The sequence below is a fragment of the Gouania willdenowi genome, chromosome 15, assembly GCF_900634775.1.
Source record: "Gouania willdenowi chromosome 15, fGouWil2.1, whole genome shotgun sequence".
NCBI lineage: Eukaryota > Metazoa > Chordata > Actinopteri > Blenniiformes > Gobiesocidae > Gouania > Gouania willdenowi.
This window is the reverse complement of record NC_041058.1, coordinates 15,584,576-15,599,426: the sequence shown is the minus strand read 5'-3', so window position 1 is coordinate 15,599,426 and position 14,851 is coordinate 15,584,576. Positions and strand designations below refer to the sequence as shown.

General features: G+C 37.3%; 1 protein-coding gene across 1 annotated transcript; it reads left to right on the top strand.

The window, feature by feature from the left end:
* Positions 1 to 2,124: 2,124 nt before the first annotated feature.
* nkx3.3 (NK3 homeobox 3) lies at positions 2,125 to 4,709 on the top strand. The gene is made up of 2 exons (XM_028468702.1): positions 2,125 to 2,543; positions 3,330 to 4,709. The coding sequence occupies exons 1-2, from the start codon at positions 2,297 to 2,299 to the stop codon at positions 3,779 to 3,781; spliced, it is 699 nt and encodes a 232-aa protein (XP_028324503.1). The 5' UTR covers positions 2,125 to 2,296; the 3' UTR covers positions 3,782 to 4,709.
* Positions 4,710 to 14,851: the final 10,142 nt, after the last annotated feature.

The window sequence follows — 14,851 nt, the reverse complement described above, 5'->3', positions numbered from 1 at the left end:
CACCTTTGATTTGGGGGTCGGGGGCTGAAAAGTCTGAGAAACACTGCCTTAAATTTCTACCCATAGCTTCAAGTATATTCCTGCAATGATACATTTTGGTAATATTCAGTTTAACATCAATACAAATGTTTGATCTTCTTCACACACTTTGGCTTATACACTGACACACTGGAATTGTTGGACAAATACACACACACCCTACACACACACCCACACACACATGCAAGGAGTCGGTCACTAATAGAGGAGATTAATGGCAAAGTAAACAAAGTGTTTGTCTCCTCTGATAGCCCATGCACTGGCCACTTCCCCTGGCTCCTGCACTGCCGGTGTAGGACATACCTGGTGTCAGCTTTAAGTGCAGCAGAGCCACTAGTGTAAATAGACCTGGCGACAGGACGGCGATGCCTGAGGACGGAGGACTGGCCACGGCTGCTCTGACAGGCACAGAGGCTCTGATCACTATCTGAGGCTTCCAAAGATAGCAGAGCTGCTGCAGAGAAGCTCATCGCTTCATAAGGAGGAGCAGCTTCTCCAAAACAAAGCAGACACTCAGAGGAGCCATGCACCCAACCTACAACTGGATTAAAAATAAGCATGGTGTCAGAAGCAAAAGAAAGATTATTGATGTAAATTGAATAATTAAAATAATTTTTTTTTAAAAAAACACACACAATTGGATTGATTGGAAATCCATTTTTAATGTATATACATCAACTTAAGATGAAAAATACCAAAACATGCAGTGGGGTTGATCATAAAACATGTAACTTTGAAAAAAATAAATAAAATAAAAAAGACTGAAGAGACTTGATGTTGGAATGAATAGTTAATGCACATTCAGGTACTGTATTTAAAAATAATCAAATAAATAAATAAATAAGGACACTGTGATTTCCCTTTAGACGCTTCTACCAAATGCACAAACGATGTCCTTTACAAAACAAAATTATACAGTACCTTTTGCAATACCTGCATTTCCAAATAGAATCAAACAACAATAAACACGGGCCTAAACTGACAACTTAATACGTGCTGAGTGTTAGCCTATATAAAAAAAGAAAAAAATATTAAAATGATGCAAAATTAGATATCAAATTGCCCCAAAATAATTGCTATATCTCGTGCTAATTCTGGCCAAGTGTGGCAAAAAATTGAAGATCTCACTATCAGATCTGGAGGTAAGGTGTGCGTAAAGGTGTGCGTAAAATTGTATTTACGTGAAGTAATTTTTGTCCAAACCTCTCCACACAGGGGCGCCACTTACCTGGATAAATTTAATAATGCTGTGGTTAATAACAGGGTTAATATCGAATTAAGTGTAATTTAATAATACACTCACGGAAATTACTTTTGTTACAGTGGCTAAATTATAACATTATGAAAGGAAACACTGGATGCACACATGATTAAAAAATAAAAGTAAAAAGCAAACATATGACCAAGATAATTATTATATTGTAGGAACAAATAATAAGGATTAAAAAAATAAATAAATAGGGATTAAATACATATAATATGCCAATACAAGTGCAAATATATTGCAAGTATAATACAAATAAACAAGAAAAAAAAGTTCTGATGTTCATTAACCAGAATGATTAATCTAACAAATATAGCAAACACTGGATTAGGCGAATTTATTGGCAATTTTATGTTCAATTAACACACTCAAGTTTAAATTTCAACTTCAAAAACACAAATTGAAGGCGAATTTTAAAATATTAATTTTAAAGATAAATATTAGGATTGTTTAGGCTGTTGTTTGAGCAAACGAAATGCTTTACGCGTGCGTGCACATCTTGTTATCTATACACAATATACTTTCTCACTTCTTCCTATAATAATAAAGAGTTGCATTCAATATCTGTCACAATTCAATGAAAGCACTTGTAAATACCAGCTATAAATCGTTTTTTACTGAAGCTGACACCCACAGTTCCAATTCAATCACTTAACAAAAAAGAAAGAGAAAAATACCTTTGTAATGATTCTTTTCTCACCCTGATCAACAGTGTAGGAGGGAATGAAATGAGGGAAGAACCAGCAGAGAAACGACCAATCATCGTGTAGCTGGAGCTGCTGCATGGGGAGGATTTTTTTGGAACAATCTTGACAGTCTTTGCGCAGTGCTGTTCATAACCAACGAGGCTCAGGTTCATTCAGTCACAAAAACCAGTAACTGGGAGGAAAAAAACCCCAGTAGGAGCTGTTGGTTTGGTTCTGCTGAGCGTTTAATGCCTCCTGATAAATCGTGGAGAAGAGTGAGGAGCCATCCGAGCTCTTACTTGGAATTATGACAGTAAGTTTTTCCTCGTTTTCCATCCAAGACATCCTCTCAGGACGCGACGCCCGAAAGAAGACAGTTCCCAAGGGGGGAGGATGGGACGTCTGCACCGAGTCATGGACCCAAACATCAGAGCAGCATCTATGTCGGTGTGCTGGTGCTGATGGGACAGACCCAGAGTGTCTGTGCCAGCATGTCAGTGTGTCTGATCCCAGCAGAGAGGAGGATACATCAGGGGGAAGTGAGCCTAATGAAGGTGGGTAACGTCAAAAGAATGAAAACAGGTGATAACTGAGAGGGTTTTGGTGCATGGGACAAAAGCTGTGTATTTTTAAACCAAATAAAGCCTAAATTAGTTGAATTGTACGTGAACAATTGCGTAAATTAAAGTTAATTCTATATTGTGTCAGTTTTTTCCATTGAGAAAAATGATCAGCAACCTTAATGACTGTAAAAATGTTCTCAATAGTTATTTAGAACAATTTTATTAAATTCATGAATAATATTTTTTTAGGGAACAACATGATATAAATTGACACACATGCAAAAAAAAAAAAAAAAACAACAACAATGTAACATATTTATAACATGCTATCACTTATGAATGTTTTCTTTTTCTTTTTTGGTTCATCAGAAAATAGTGTCAAACATCAGGCCTCGGGAACAAAAACAAGGCCACGCATGGGTCTCAACCCGGTCCTATAATTCCCAACTCAGTACAAAGTGTAAAATGTTCTTATTGGTTTGTTTGTGTGATGCATAAACATGAGGTGGCGAATATTCTTGATTTTGGACTTAGATAAATGTCACTTTTTTCATGTTAAGATAAGAAAATAAGCTAAAAATAAATCCATACAAATAAATAAATACATTTAATTGCACCTTTTGCAGTATAACATGAAGTAATAAGTCAATATCCTTTTCTATTTTTCTTTTTTTCATTTCAATAGTGATGTGTTTTTCTCCACTTCTATAAAAACAAACAAACAAACGAACAAATAAATATTAAAACGGTATTTCTTGATATGTTTTTCTCCCCCAGTTTCCCCAGCACTGGTGTGTGTAGAGCAACGCGGGGAGGCAGAGGTCGAGGACCGGTTCGGCTCCAATAAGAAACGCTCCCGCTCAGCCTTCTCCCACGCGCAGGTGCACGCGCTGGAGCGCCGCTTCAGCGCACAGCGGTATCTGTCCGCACCGGAGCGCGTGGACCTGGCCTCGGCCCTGAACCTCACAGAGACCCAGGTGAAGATCTGGTTCCAGAACCGCAGGTATAAAACCAAGCGGCGGCAGATAGCGGCCGAACTGGCAGCTCTGAGCTCGTCCTCGCAGAGGGTCGCGGTGGAAGCCTTGATGAGGGGCGACCACAGACACACGCCCCACTATGAGGGCAGCGGAGTCCCTCTGTACCACAGTTACCACCACATCTATCTGCCCTGTGTGTACCAGTCCTGGAGCATGATGAAGGACCACATGACGTGTGGAGGACTGCTGTAGGAACCATTGGAGGAGGGTCTTTATTACTGAGGGGGGTTTTCAAAGTAAAAGGGTTTTTATATTTTTATTTTTATTTTACAATTGTTGTTCACTGTTTATTATGGAAGCTCATTTGCATCGTAAATTGTTCATAATAAAGAGATACTAAGTCATACTTATGAGATACTATCTCATAATTACAATATATTATCTCATTATAATGAGCTACTGTCTCATCATTTTTGTTCACTGTTCATTATGGAAGCTCATTTGCGCCATGTATTGCTCATAATAATGATATACTAAGTCATAATTGTGAGATAGTAAGTCATAATTATGAGATGCTAAGTCATTCTTATGAGATACCATCTCACAGGGGCAGATCTACCGGGGTGGCATATATGGCAAATGCAACCTGACAACAAAGCCTTGCCACCCCTGCATCTCATAATTATGAGATACTAAGTCATACTTATGAGATAACATCTGATAATTACAATATATTATCTTATAACGAGATAATGTCTAATAATTTTTGTTTACTGTGTATTATGGAAGCTCATTTGCGCCATAAATTGCTTATAATAATGAGATGCTAAGTCATAATTACGAGATACTAAGTCATAATTATGAGATACTAAGTCATAATTATGAGATACTGTCTCATAATTACAATGTATTGTCTAATTATAATGAGATTGTGTCTCATAATTACGAGATACCATATGTTATCTCTTAACAATGAGTATCTCATTAATATGACTTAGATATAGGGAATCTCAACGTCTTACCTGCACTTCACCTGTCACACACAGGGCTGCGTGGAAAGCAGCAGACATGATTGTGAACACGTGAACATTAATGACTTTTCTACAATCCTGAAAGGCATGGGGCTGTTTTTAAAATGTTGTTTGTTCTTTGTGTGCATTAAAAGTCCTGCATAAACACAGCTTTTTGTTACGTGTGCCAATCAATTCATAGAAAGCCAGGAAGAATTTTTGCACCTTGCTGAAAATAACAACTCACATTAATCAGGCGTTTCCAAAATAATATGTACTCATCGCTAAGGAAGCAAGTAACACAACATTAACATGGATAATAAAATGAAAATATAATAGTCAGTATAGCTTGTCAATGACTCAGTAATTAATAGGAGCGCATGCAGCAGTTCACAGTTTTTCACAATGTTTTTGAAGGATCTTAGCTAATAGCGTAGTTGCTACATCCTAAAGAACTGATTTGTCTTCAAATCTTTGTATCTCTCCATATGATGTGTAGCATTTCCTATTTTTTTTTACGCAAAAGAGAGTTGTTGTTGGTGACATGGGCTATATGATTATTGCTGCTGTTGTTGCTGTTGTTGTTGTTGTTGTTGTTGTTGTTGTTGTTGTTGTCTCTGATGGTATTAAGTGAAGGCTTCTGAATGTGTCATTCAGCAATAAGGACATTATGATCTATAAGATATTTATTAAAGTATTCATAACTTAGTGCCTAATTTGGTCTTCATGCCAAATAACTGTATAAATGTGAACGAGATTAAAGTGATATCAGTTGAGTATGATCATCCATTGATGAAATCTGATACACATAAAAGGGAATATGAGGATCTTATTTTCCTGGTTGTGACTCACTTTGGTAGACATCATCAGGTTGTGTATATAGGGTAGGGTGGTGCCTTTCTTTATCCTTATCTATCCATTTTTAATCTCCTTTAACTTTGGCCAGAGCCATGTGCTTTCTCTTCCTGGAGTCCACACCCAATACAACTGTCTTTTTTAGTGCAGTATACAATTACTTATATCACATCACAAAACAAAGTAAACAAACAATAACTTAAAAAAAATTACAAAACAAAACAAAATCAACATTTATATACAGTATAGCTACAATTAATTAACAATTTCTCCAACAAGTGGCGTTTAACATCAGATGATTGGTTATATACATTTACAATATATCAATGTACATTTACAGTTATTCATCATTATACATATACATTTAGGATCACAGAAAACGAACTAAACTTACCCTAATTAACTGTATTCAGTAGCTTTGATTATGCATCATTATAGGCATTAGAGCTGTTTTGTTGACATATTGTCTAAGCTAGAGAATGAGTTCCAGGGAGAAACTTATGTCACGAGTCTCTTAATTCTTAGGTTGAGGTGCGAATACAAAAAAAAAAAAAAAAAGGTGTAAAGCATTGTTGCTCTGAGGTATGCCACTTTTTGTCTAGTCAGTTTCACGCTGTGCCAGTCGGTTCTGTCCTTAGAGATGTTTTCTTTCATACACCCATCCTGTGATGTTTCACTGATTTGAAAAGAAAACAAAAGAAAGTCATTGAAAGGCATCAGTGAAGCATGCAAGGACAGATGTAGTTATCTCTATTGCTCATCCAAAGGTGAGTTTCAGCCATCCTTTGTTAATCAGTGCCACTTAGATTAGATCTGAGAGGAGGAGCGGCATCAGACTTTGTTATACAGTCAAGACTCTGTTGAGTGCAGTTTTGAATATTTTCCGAGTGCAGCTATGATAACATTGTCCTCCTCAAAGTAGCTGTGATGGGTGCTGGCAGACATCACACTGAGCTTCTTAATCGTATCCACCACTTCGACCTGAACCATGACCACTTATCTTGAACTTAAAGCAAGAGTCAGAATATGTAATACTTGAAAAAATTAAATCTATCTAAAAATTATTGTTTGAAAAGAGTACTTGTAGTAAGCCTTAATAAGCAGTAAATAAAAGGATAATAAGAATCCTAATAATGCCTGTATTAAAATTGATAAAGCTATATAAATGTATTACAAAGCTCCATCAATATATGTATTAATGTTACTAATGCACTGAAGCTACTTGTAAAAAGCAGAAATTAAATATAAATGAGTGTCATAATAACGTCTTATTAAATGCTTATTAACATTAATAATGCTATAGTGTAGAGTTTCATGAATATTCTTTTCAAGCAGTTATGTGTTAATAAGTCTCCTAATAATAACAACATATCAAAGGATTTATTTACTTATCAACAATAATAATCTGTTTGTTTTTTTTACATTAATAATACTTACAGTAACCGTTTAATAAGGCCCTATTGGAGCAGTAGTTGTAGTCTGTAGCACCAACCTTGTTTGTTTGTTTGTCATTTATTTCTGTACATTCTGATTTCTTCCATATTCTGTATTTCCAAATTATTTCAAATCTGTGTGCTGCTATTCTTTTCTGTAATGCTGCTGGAAATATAATTTCCCTGACGGAGCCTTCCCAAGGGATTAATAAAGTGTATCTATTCTAATCTAATGTTTTATTAGATTAATCACCAGATAATGTGATAATGTGCAAATAAATACAAAAATAAATAATTTGAATCATCCATTGATCTACATTAAAGATTGTTTTATTAGTGTATTAGGCAATTGTAATCATGTAATTAATAATTTATTACAATTATGGCATAATTATTATTGTAATTTCAAAACAATCTGTTGCTGTCGTAATCATAATTAAACTGTAATTGAGTTAGGTAATTGACTTTGTAATTGCCATGCAAATTCTATACAAATTGTAATTTACAGTTTAACGCACAACTGGTGGAACCGTGTTACAGTTCTATGTACAATTCTGCATATGTAGTGAACAATTATTAGAATATGTTTCATATCAAGTTTTCCCACATTTGACCATTTTAAAAGAATTGAAATCGAGGGGTATACCGACACAAAAAAGCCCCAGATGTCCACACCAAAAATATGAATACCAATATTTTCATTGATTGAATGTAACCAATAGATTAGATCAGGGGTTCTCAACTGGATTCTACCAACTAAATGTAGTTTTTCAAAAATAGCTGTTGAAAACACATACATAATCTTTTTTTAAACGTAAATGTATCTATTTTCCTATGCAACATGCATTCCACAGCATGCCTTTCAAAATAAAAGTTTATTTAAAAGACAAGTACAACGTGAGAGACCTTAAGTATTTATTTATGTTTGACCAGCTGTCCACGACCCACCTAGTACAGGTCCATGACCCACTTTTGGGTCCCGACCCACCAGTTGAGAACAACTGAATTAGATGATAGATTTATTATGAGTGTATTTTACAGCTGAATTAAGACCCGTTATCATAAGAGATGCTAACACAAGAGGATGGTTAAACTTTATTTGATTATTTAATTCAGGCTCAGTAATTGTGATAAATTGCAATTGAAATGTAATAATCAAGAACGTAATTGTAATTGAACATGGATAATTGTAACTGAAAAATGTAATTGTCCCGTAACCTGGCAGGAGCAGAGAATTAATCAGCCTCCATGCTGATCTACGAGCAAAGACAGACCCGTTAGCACTCATGTTGCCTTACATATTGCTTATCTATCACCACTACAATCTGTAACCACCTCTCTGTTGGCAGAATGTGCTCCAGCCAGTTGTACAACGAGACTTAAAAAAGCTCTATGAATAAATATGTAAAGCACAAATATGTCAACACAAAACATCTCTGTGAAAAGAGTCAGAAAAGCATATAGAACGAGTGAATGGAGCCAATAAAACATGTTTGTCTGCTTCTCCGAATAAGCATTAGGCGTTTCTACAACTGAACAAAGCATTAAAAACGGATTGAATAATACTTATCGTAATACCAGAGGAAGCAGTTAATTTCCTGTTGTCGTTTGACTGTTGATCCCTCAGCTGTGAGGAATGCCTGGAGGGTGAGACTGCTTCTGTCGTGAGCCACTGAGGAATGGCAACTAATCCACGCTTACACCGTACACACAACCATCAACGGTATTCACAGAAGCAGCAATTACGCAGCCATTTCCGAAGCAGTTAATCTCACAAATTATCCTTCCTAAGGGCTTTTCACAGCTGGCACGGTGCAATAAGTACAGTTACACAACCAAGAGAAAGGGAAAGTTTTTTTTTTTTTTTATTGTTGAAGTGAGTCAATGGCTGTGAGTGTTTGTGTGAAACACGTCACTAATACTACACTTTGTTAAAGACAAGTCTGCTTCCTTTTAACCTATGTCTCTTTCACACACACACACACACGCGCACACACACAGGACATAATCCCATGCAGAGGACTCCTCAGGCTTGTCGCTGAAACTATTAAGAGATAGCATCACTCCATAAAGGAATGTAAACATTTACAGTGCAGCTGAAATACGCTGACCCAGACCGACACAGACATGTGACGCATCATCAGAAATGACCTGGACATCCTTGTTTCCCAAATGAAATTTCACGTTTTGCCCTGAATTTGATCAACATGTATAGTAATCAAAGAATATTCTTCTGTTTGAATTGAATCTCTTTCCGAAGCTTTTTGCAACACCATTCTGCAAATGTCAGCGCTAATGCAAACATGGTGGGTTGGATTAGAGATTATGGCGAGATCAGGCCAACGCATTGTTCACATTATAGGTTCAAAGTGGAGAACACGATCAAATGTCCATTCACTTGTGGCTCTTTCAGTAACTTCTCTTAAGCTACAGGTAGTTTAACCTACAACATACATTACATGTCTTTGACCTCTTTAAACACAGGATTTCCCAGAGAAAATCAATGCAAGCTCAGGAGAACCTGGAAACATCACACGAAAAGGTCCCCGATCCACCCAACGAGGCAAACCCAGGGACTTCCCACTGTAAGGCAAAAGTTCAAACTGATTTAAGCACTAAAAGGGAATATATGATCATTGAGTAAAAAAAAAAAAAAATGACGGATCAACAAACTAGCTTAGTAGTTCCAGCAAACATCAGTTAATAATAATATTACCACTAGGAATGCCACAATATTGACGACATCACAATATCGCGGCATTACAAGTGCCTCAATATCGTAGTGGTTATGACACGGTATAAAACAATGAGCCGTTGCGCTAAAATATGTTTTGAGTTGGCTGTTGCGGACCATTGAGCCAATGGCGTGCGACAGTGCGAGGTCAGAGGAGAAAGGAAACATGGCGGATGGTGGCAACCAGCAGAGCGAGAAACGGAGGAGTTTGAAGAACTTGCGGCTTACAAGTCAGAGATGTGAAAACGTTTTAGTTTCACAGCATCGAGAGACCATAAAGGAGGAGAAAAGGTGGACAACATGCAAACACTGAAAGTGTACCATGTGCTATTCTTCCGGAAATACGAGCAACATGAGAAGCCACTTAACAACCTGGAATCCTGAAAAGTCTAAGGATTGTGTAAAACAAACAATCCAGTCTGGTCAAAAAACTCTTAAGGAAGAATTTGCAACCAATCTACAAGAGACGTCACGCAGTTCCGGACGTTTTCTGATGTCTCAGGAAAAAACCTAAAATGAATTTTAAACACAGAATAAGACAGTTTACACTATTTTATTAATTAATTTATTGTTACGAGACTTTTTCTATACCTGTGTTCCTGACTCGATTAGAATTATTGCACTTCCGCTAAATAATCTGTATGTTAGTATGGCAGTATTCAATATAATGTCATAAATCTAAAAGTATGTCAATATAGTGTCAGAAGAGTAAACAGACAAAATCTCAGTGGTCATCATTCTTGTTATTGTTAGCATTGCTGCAAACTGTGTGCCTTCCTGTAAAACCGTGAGCTTTAATACAATACCGCAATAATTATTGTACCATGAGGTTACTACCGTGATTACAGTAGTCCCTCGCTATATCGCGGTTCACCTTACACGGCCTCGGTGTTACGCGGATTTTTTTTACAGTGCAATTTTGGATGTATTTTTTTTTTACAGCGTATGAACGTGCATTGTGTTCTGCGTCCTGATTGGATAATGCTGCGTTCACCCACCTGCGACACATCCAACTCGGTGAGTTTCACTGCCTACTGAAGCGAGGAGCTGTGCTCCTTTTTCTCCTCTTACAAACATAAACCACCAGTAAAAAAAAGCCAGTGTGATTAGCGGCTAATGCTATCCTAGCTCAGTGCTACAGAGAGAACTTTTACCTGCTACTACCACCTCCTCGCTGATTCTCCTCCACACCTAATCCTTTGTAGTCCGGTCTCGGTTATAAAGGCCGTGTCATACAGCTCCTGGTGGTCACACACAGCTTCTACTCCATGGTTGAATGGGTGAACAGGCCGGTGTCCGCGTTGACGTGATGTCATCGTCAACAAAGACTCTGATTGCGTTCGGCATCTGTCTAATTGCTAGCAGTGTAACTCTGAAGTGCTGTAAATCTAGGAAGGTTTTAACTTTGAGAATATTTAAAAAAGAGATACATGTTAATTCCTGTCTATGAAAAGTGTATAAAGTGTGTGATGAGGGGTTTTACAGCCTTAAAACATGTATAATAATTGTAAAAAATAAAGCTGACTACTTCGTAGATTTTGCCTAATGCAGGTTATATTTAGAACGTATCCCCCGCAATGAACGAGGGACTACTTTATACCGAACCGTGAGATTTAGATATCGTTACATCCCTAATAACTACTTGTAGATACTGTGTAAGCCCATGCTGTTCTGCCAAAGCATTCACAGACATGTGTCCTTTGAAGTTGTGTGGTCGTAGTTGTCTATCCTGGAGGTTGCCAGATCAACCTCTTCCTTTTTATGTGTGTCAACATCTAACTGGGTAAGACATTGCTCCCATTAGACCAGGCAACCTTCTTCCACCCTTGCCCTGTTGTCTAGGTGCAATGCTCACATGTTCATTGTCTTTAATCCATTTGGTTGACCAAGTTCATCATGTGCATTCGGATTTACCCAAAAGAAACAGAGCTTCTCCAGGTGCATGATGACACATCTTCCCAGCAAAGTCAGCTATTTGAAGAGTAGTTGTTCATCTGTTAGATCTAATCGCCTCTCGACTGCCAGCATCAATGAACTTTTGCCATAGACACAAATTTATCAGATCGTTCTTGCTAGAAGTCAACTGTCACTGATCATAATCTTATGGACGTTAGATGTCTGTATTATAAATTCCACAAGTATCATCAATGCATGCATTTGCTAAGAAAGCCCTAAAATATGAAAACAGGTAGCTTATGGTTTGGTAAAAATAGAAAACATCAAGAGAAGTTGAAAAAGAAAATGAAGGAGGACAGTGATAGAATGATACTGGGAACAGGGCGAGAGATTAGAAAAAGTCTAAAAGCATTCGTTGAATCATCTGAAGTCGTCGCACACGTGACGACTTCCAGCTGCCCTTCGACGTGCGGGAAGTCTTGCAGGTTTTAGGCTGTTACATACATTCACGACTCCCACACACACTCGCTCAGACAGAGACACAGAGGAATCCAGATGTTTTAATTAGTCGTGATAAGCCAAGACAAGTGGAGCACTGAGGGAGCCCCCACCCCCCCACCCACCACCGCCATTCACTCACACACACTTAGATTTACCAGTGCTGTGGGAAACTTTATTCATATTTACAAGTTTATAAATATTATTTTATATCTTTTAAATAATAATATAAAATAAAATAAAATAAACAATATATGTTGATATAAATCACTGCCGTCACCTTTTGGATGACTGCGTCAGAGTTTTACCAGACCAGTTTGTGCTGACTGCAGCTCGGAGGCATGGTGCTTGAGCTTTTTTTTTTTTTTTTGACAGGAAGCAAAGACAGCTTTCTTTTCAAGATCAAGTTGAAAGGGCAGGCGGCTTGTTGCTTCCTCCCTGTCCCTGACTGCACCTGTGTTTCTTTGACACACACACCCACATGCACACATGCAAGGAATGCCATCTAAACTGCCTCCTCTCCACTGACAGACCTCCGAGCTCTGGCCTGCTGTTGTGTAATGTTAGAATGTGTATAGGGTGTGTGTTTGTGGGTCCATAATAGTGGTTGGAGTGTTTTTTTTCAAGAGTTTTTATGATTATTTTATGACCTCGCTTCACTATCAAAGGAATTTGTCCCAACGCTGAAAGCAGAGAAGAGAAAGTATTGGACACCTGTGATCACCTGACACAATGGTGCAGCTCATCAGACTTTACCGTGTGTTTTTCACTGTAAACACTGTGGGTTTGTCTTTGATTTTGAAAGCAGCATGGACATTTAAATCAAATATATCAATTTAAATAGTTTGGTAAATTTTACACAGTCTAAAACAGGATGTTGTGACCTCTGAATACATTAAAAAGATCCCACGCTGTTTTTACAAATGTGAATGTAAATACAGGCAACCAGGATCGACTGCAGCTCATTAATGCCAACTGTTTTTTTTTACAGCGGACTGATTTTTTCCATTCGCGGATTTGGTTTATCAAATTTCGGTTAAAAAAAAAAAGAGGTTTACATCGACTTACATCGATTTGTAGAGCAACTCAAAGCAGCACAAGTTGTCATTTTTGACTGAAAAAGCTGCTAAATGATCCTGAATGCTTCACTGCTACAGAACTCAATGGACTAAAATGGGCGATTTGCGTCATCAATGATGTCATTTCAACATGGCGGCGCACAGGCTCTAAAACGGTAAAGTAGTCCAATTTTCAAAAGTTAATAAAACGAATATGGTGCAAAATAATGCATTTTGTTGGGCATAGATCTTCTAATAGGGACATTTCAAAGCTTTTAGGCCACATTTAGAAAAACAGTGGAGGACCCCTTTAAGACAGTGGTTCCCAAACAGGGGTACAGGAGCACAATGCAGTGGGTACAAGAAAAGATTTTGCAATTATTTTAAAAATATTATATATTAAAAATGTTCCGAGTTCTTTTTTTTTATTCGTTTATTTTTTAAATTTACCACAAACTAACAGTACTATTGCTCAATAAGATACTATATTTTCTTTTAATTTATTAAAACAGTATAATTTCATGCTGTAGAGGCCATTTGATCACACTTCTGACAATGGGAGTCAGAAATGAGCTACATTCTACAAAGGAGACTGTATTTACATTACTTACTATAGAAGTGATCACATAAAAGTTGCATTTTTAAAACATTTTTTTTAATAAAATCCACTTTAAATTGTAGACTAAGTTTTAGGGAACCAATGTTCAAGAAAGACACAGTTAGGCTTTTAGGAGAACCCGCTGTTCCACAAATGAAAAAGCATGTAAAAAAATTTGGAGAGGGCACTTAAGATGGGGTACACATGATTTGACAAAAATGCAAAGTGGGGAACATTTTTAAGAACCACCGCATTACGATGCTCATACTTGAGCTTTAGAAATTGTATCTATATCTGTTCGTTTTCTCACACTGGGGGAATTACTGCACTGTACGTATGTAACTGTGTGTGTCAGTGATAATCCTCTATCCTTGATGATGGTGGGAAGAATGTTGCTCTCCCCAACTTGTTCTCCTAAGTGATGACAGGATGGATATCTCCCCCGCATCCTTATTCACTGTTGCAAAACACTGTGAGAGACGTTCAAGCCACAACTGGCAAAGTCAGTTTATCATCCCTCCATTATTTGGGCTGATTGGCCCCTATCTGGAATTCACATTTTGCTATGCTTCATAATTCAGTTTGTGCTGCCACGTTAGAAGTCATGTCCATGCTCAACCATGAATAAACAGGCCAGGAGTTGTTGCAATTGCCTGAACTCAAACCTGCTCAACTCATCTTTCAGGAGAAAGTTGGTTGATCCAGTGTTTTATATCAGATAAAGACATCATAGATCAAAAAATAGAAGGTATATTTTTTTTCCAAAAAACAGGAGGATTTACTCATAAGCAAATGTTGAATGTTCGCAAGATTCAAACGACCGGTTTGAAGACAAATGGTCATGTGACTTGAATTGATTGTGAGATTGTGAACCCTAAATATTTGATATTCATGAAGTGTTTTTTACTTCATTCCTAGCATGATTTCATGTATCGTTTCGTCAGATAAGGAAGACAATGATCCGCTTTACCACCCTTTTTTTCCCTAGTTAGTTTACGGCGTTCCCGTTGATATGACTTCATACCGCGAGATCTTATAGTTTGGCTTTTTTCGGGTGTTTCCACGGAAAGCCACAATATCAACATCTGTGAAAACACAGTCATTCCTGGTGTTTTGTATGTTTGGGATCACACTAGCATCAGTAGTGGATGAGAATGACTTTTGGGTTAAATACACCCAGGTACAGTTTAAAAAATGTTTGACATTGTGGTTGTCTAACAAAACTTAGGATATTTTTCCA

Coding starts and splice junctions, on each gene's coding strand:
- nkx3.3 (XM_028468702.1), top strand. CDS start 2,297: ATGACAGTAAGTTTTTCCTCGTTTTCCATCCAAGACATCCTCTCAGGA. Junction 2,544..3,329: donor GGGAAGTGAGCCTAATGAAG/GTGGGTAACGTC, acceptor TTTCTCCCCCAG/TTTCCCCAGCACTGGTGTGT.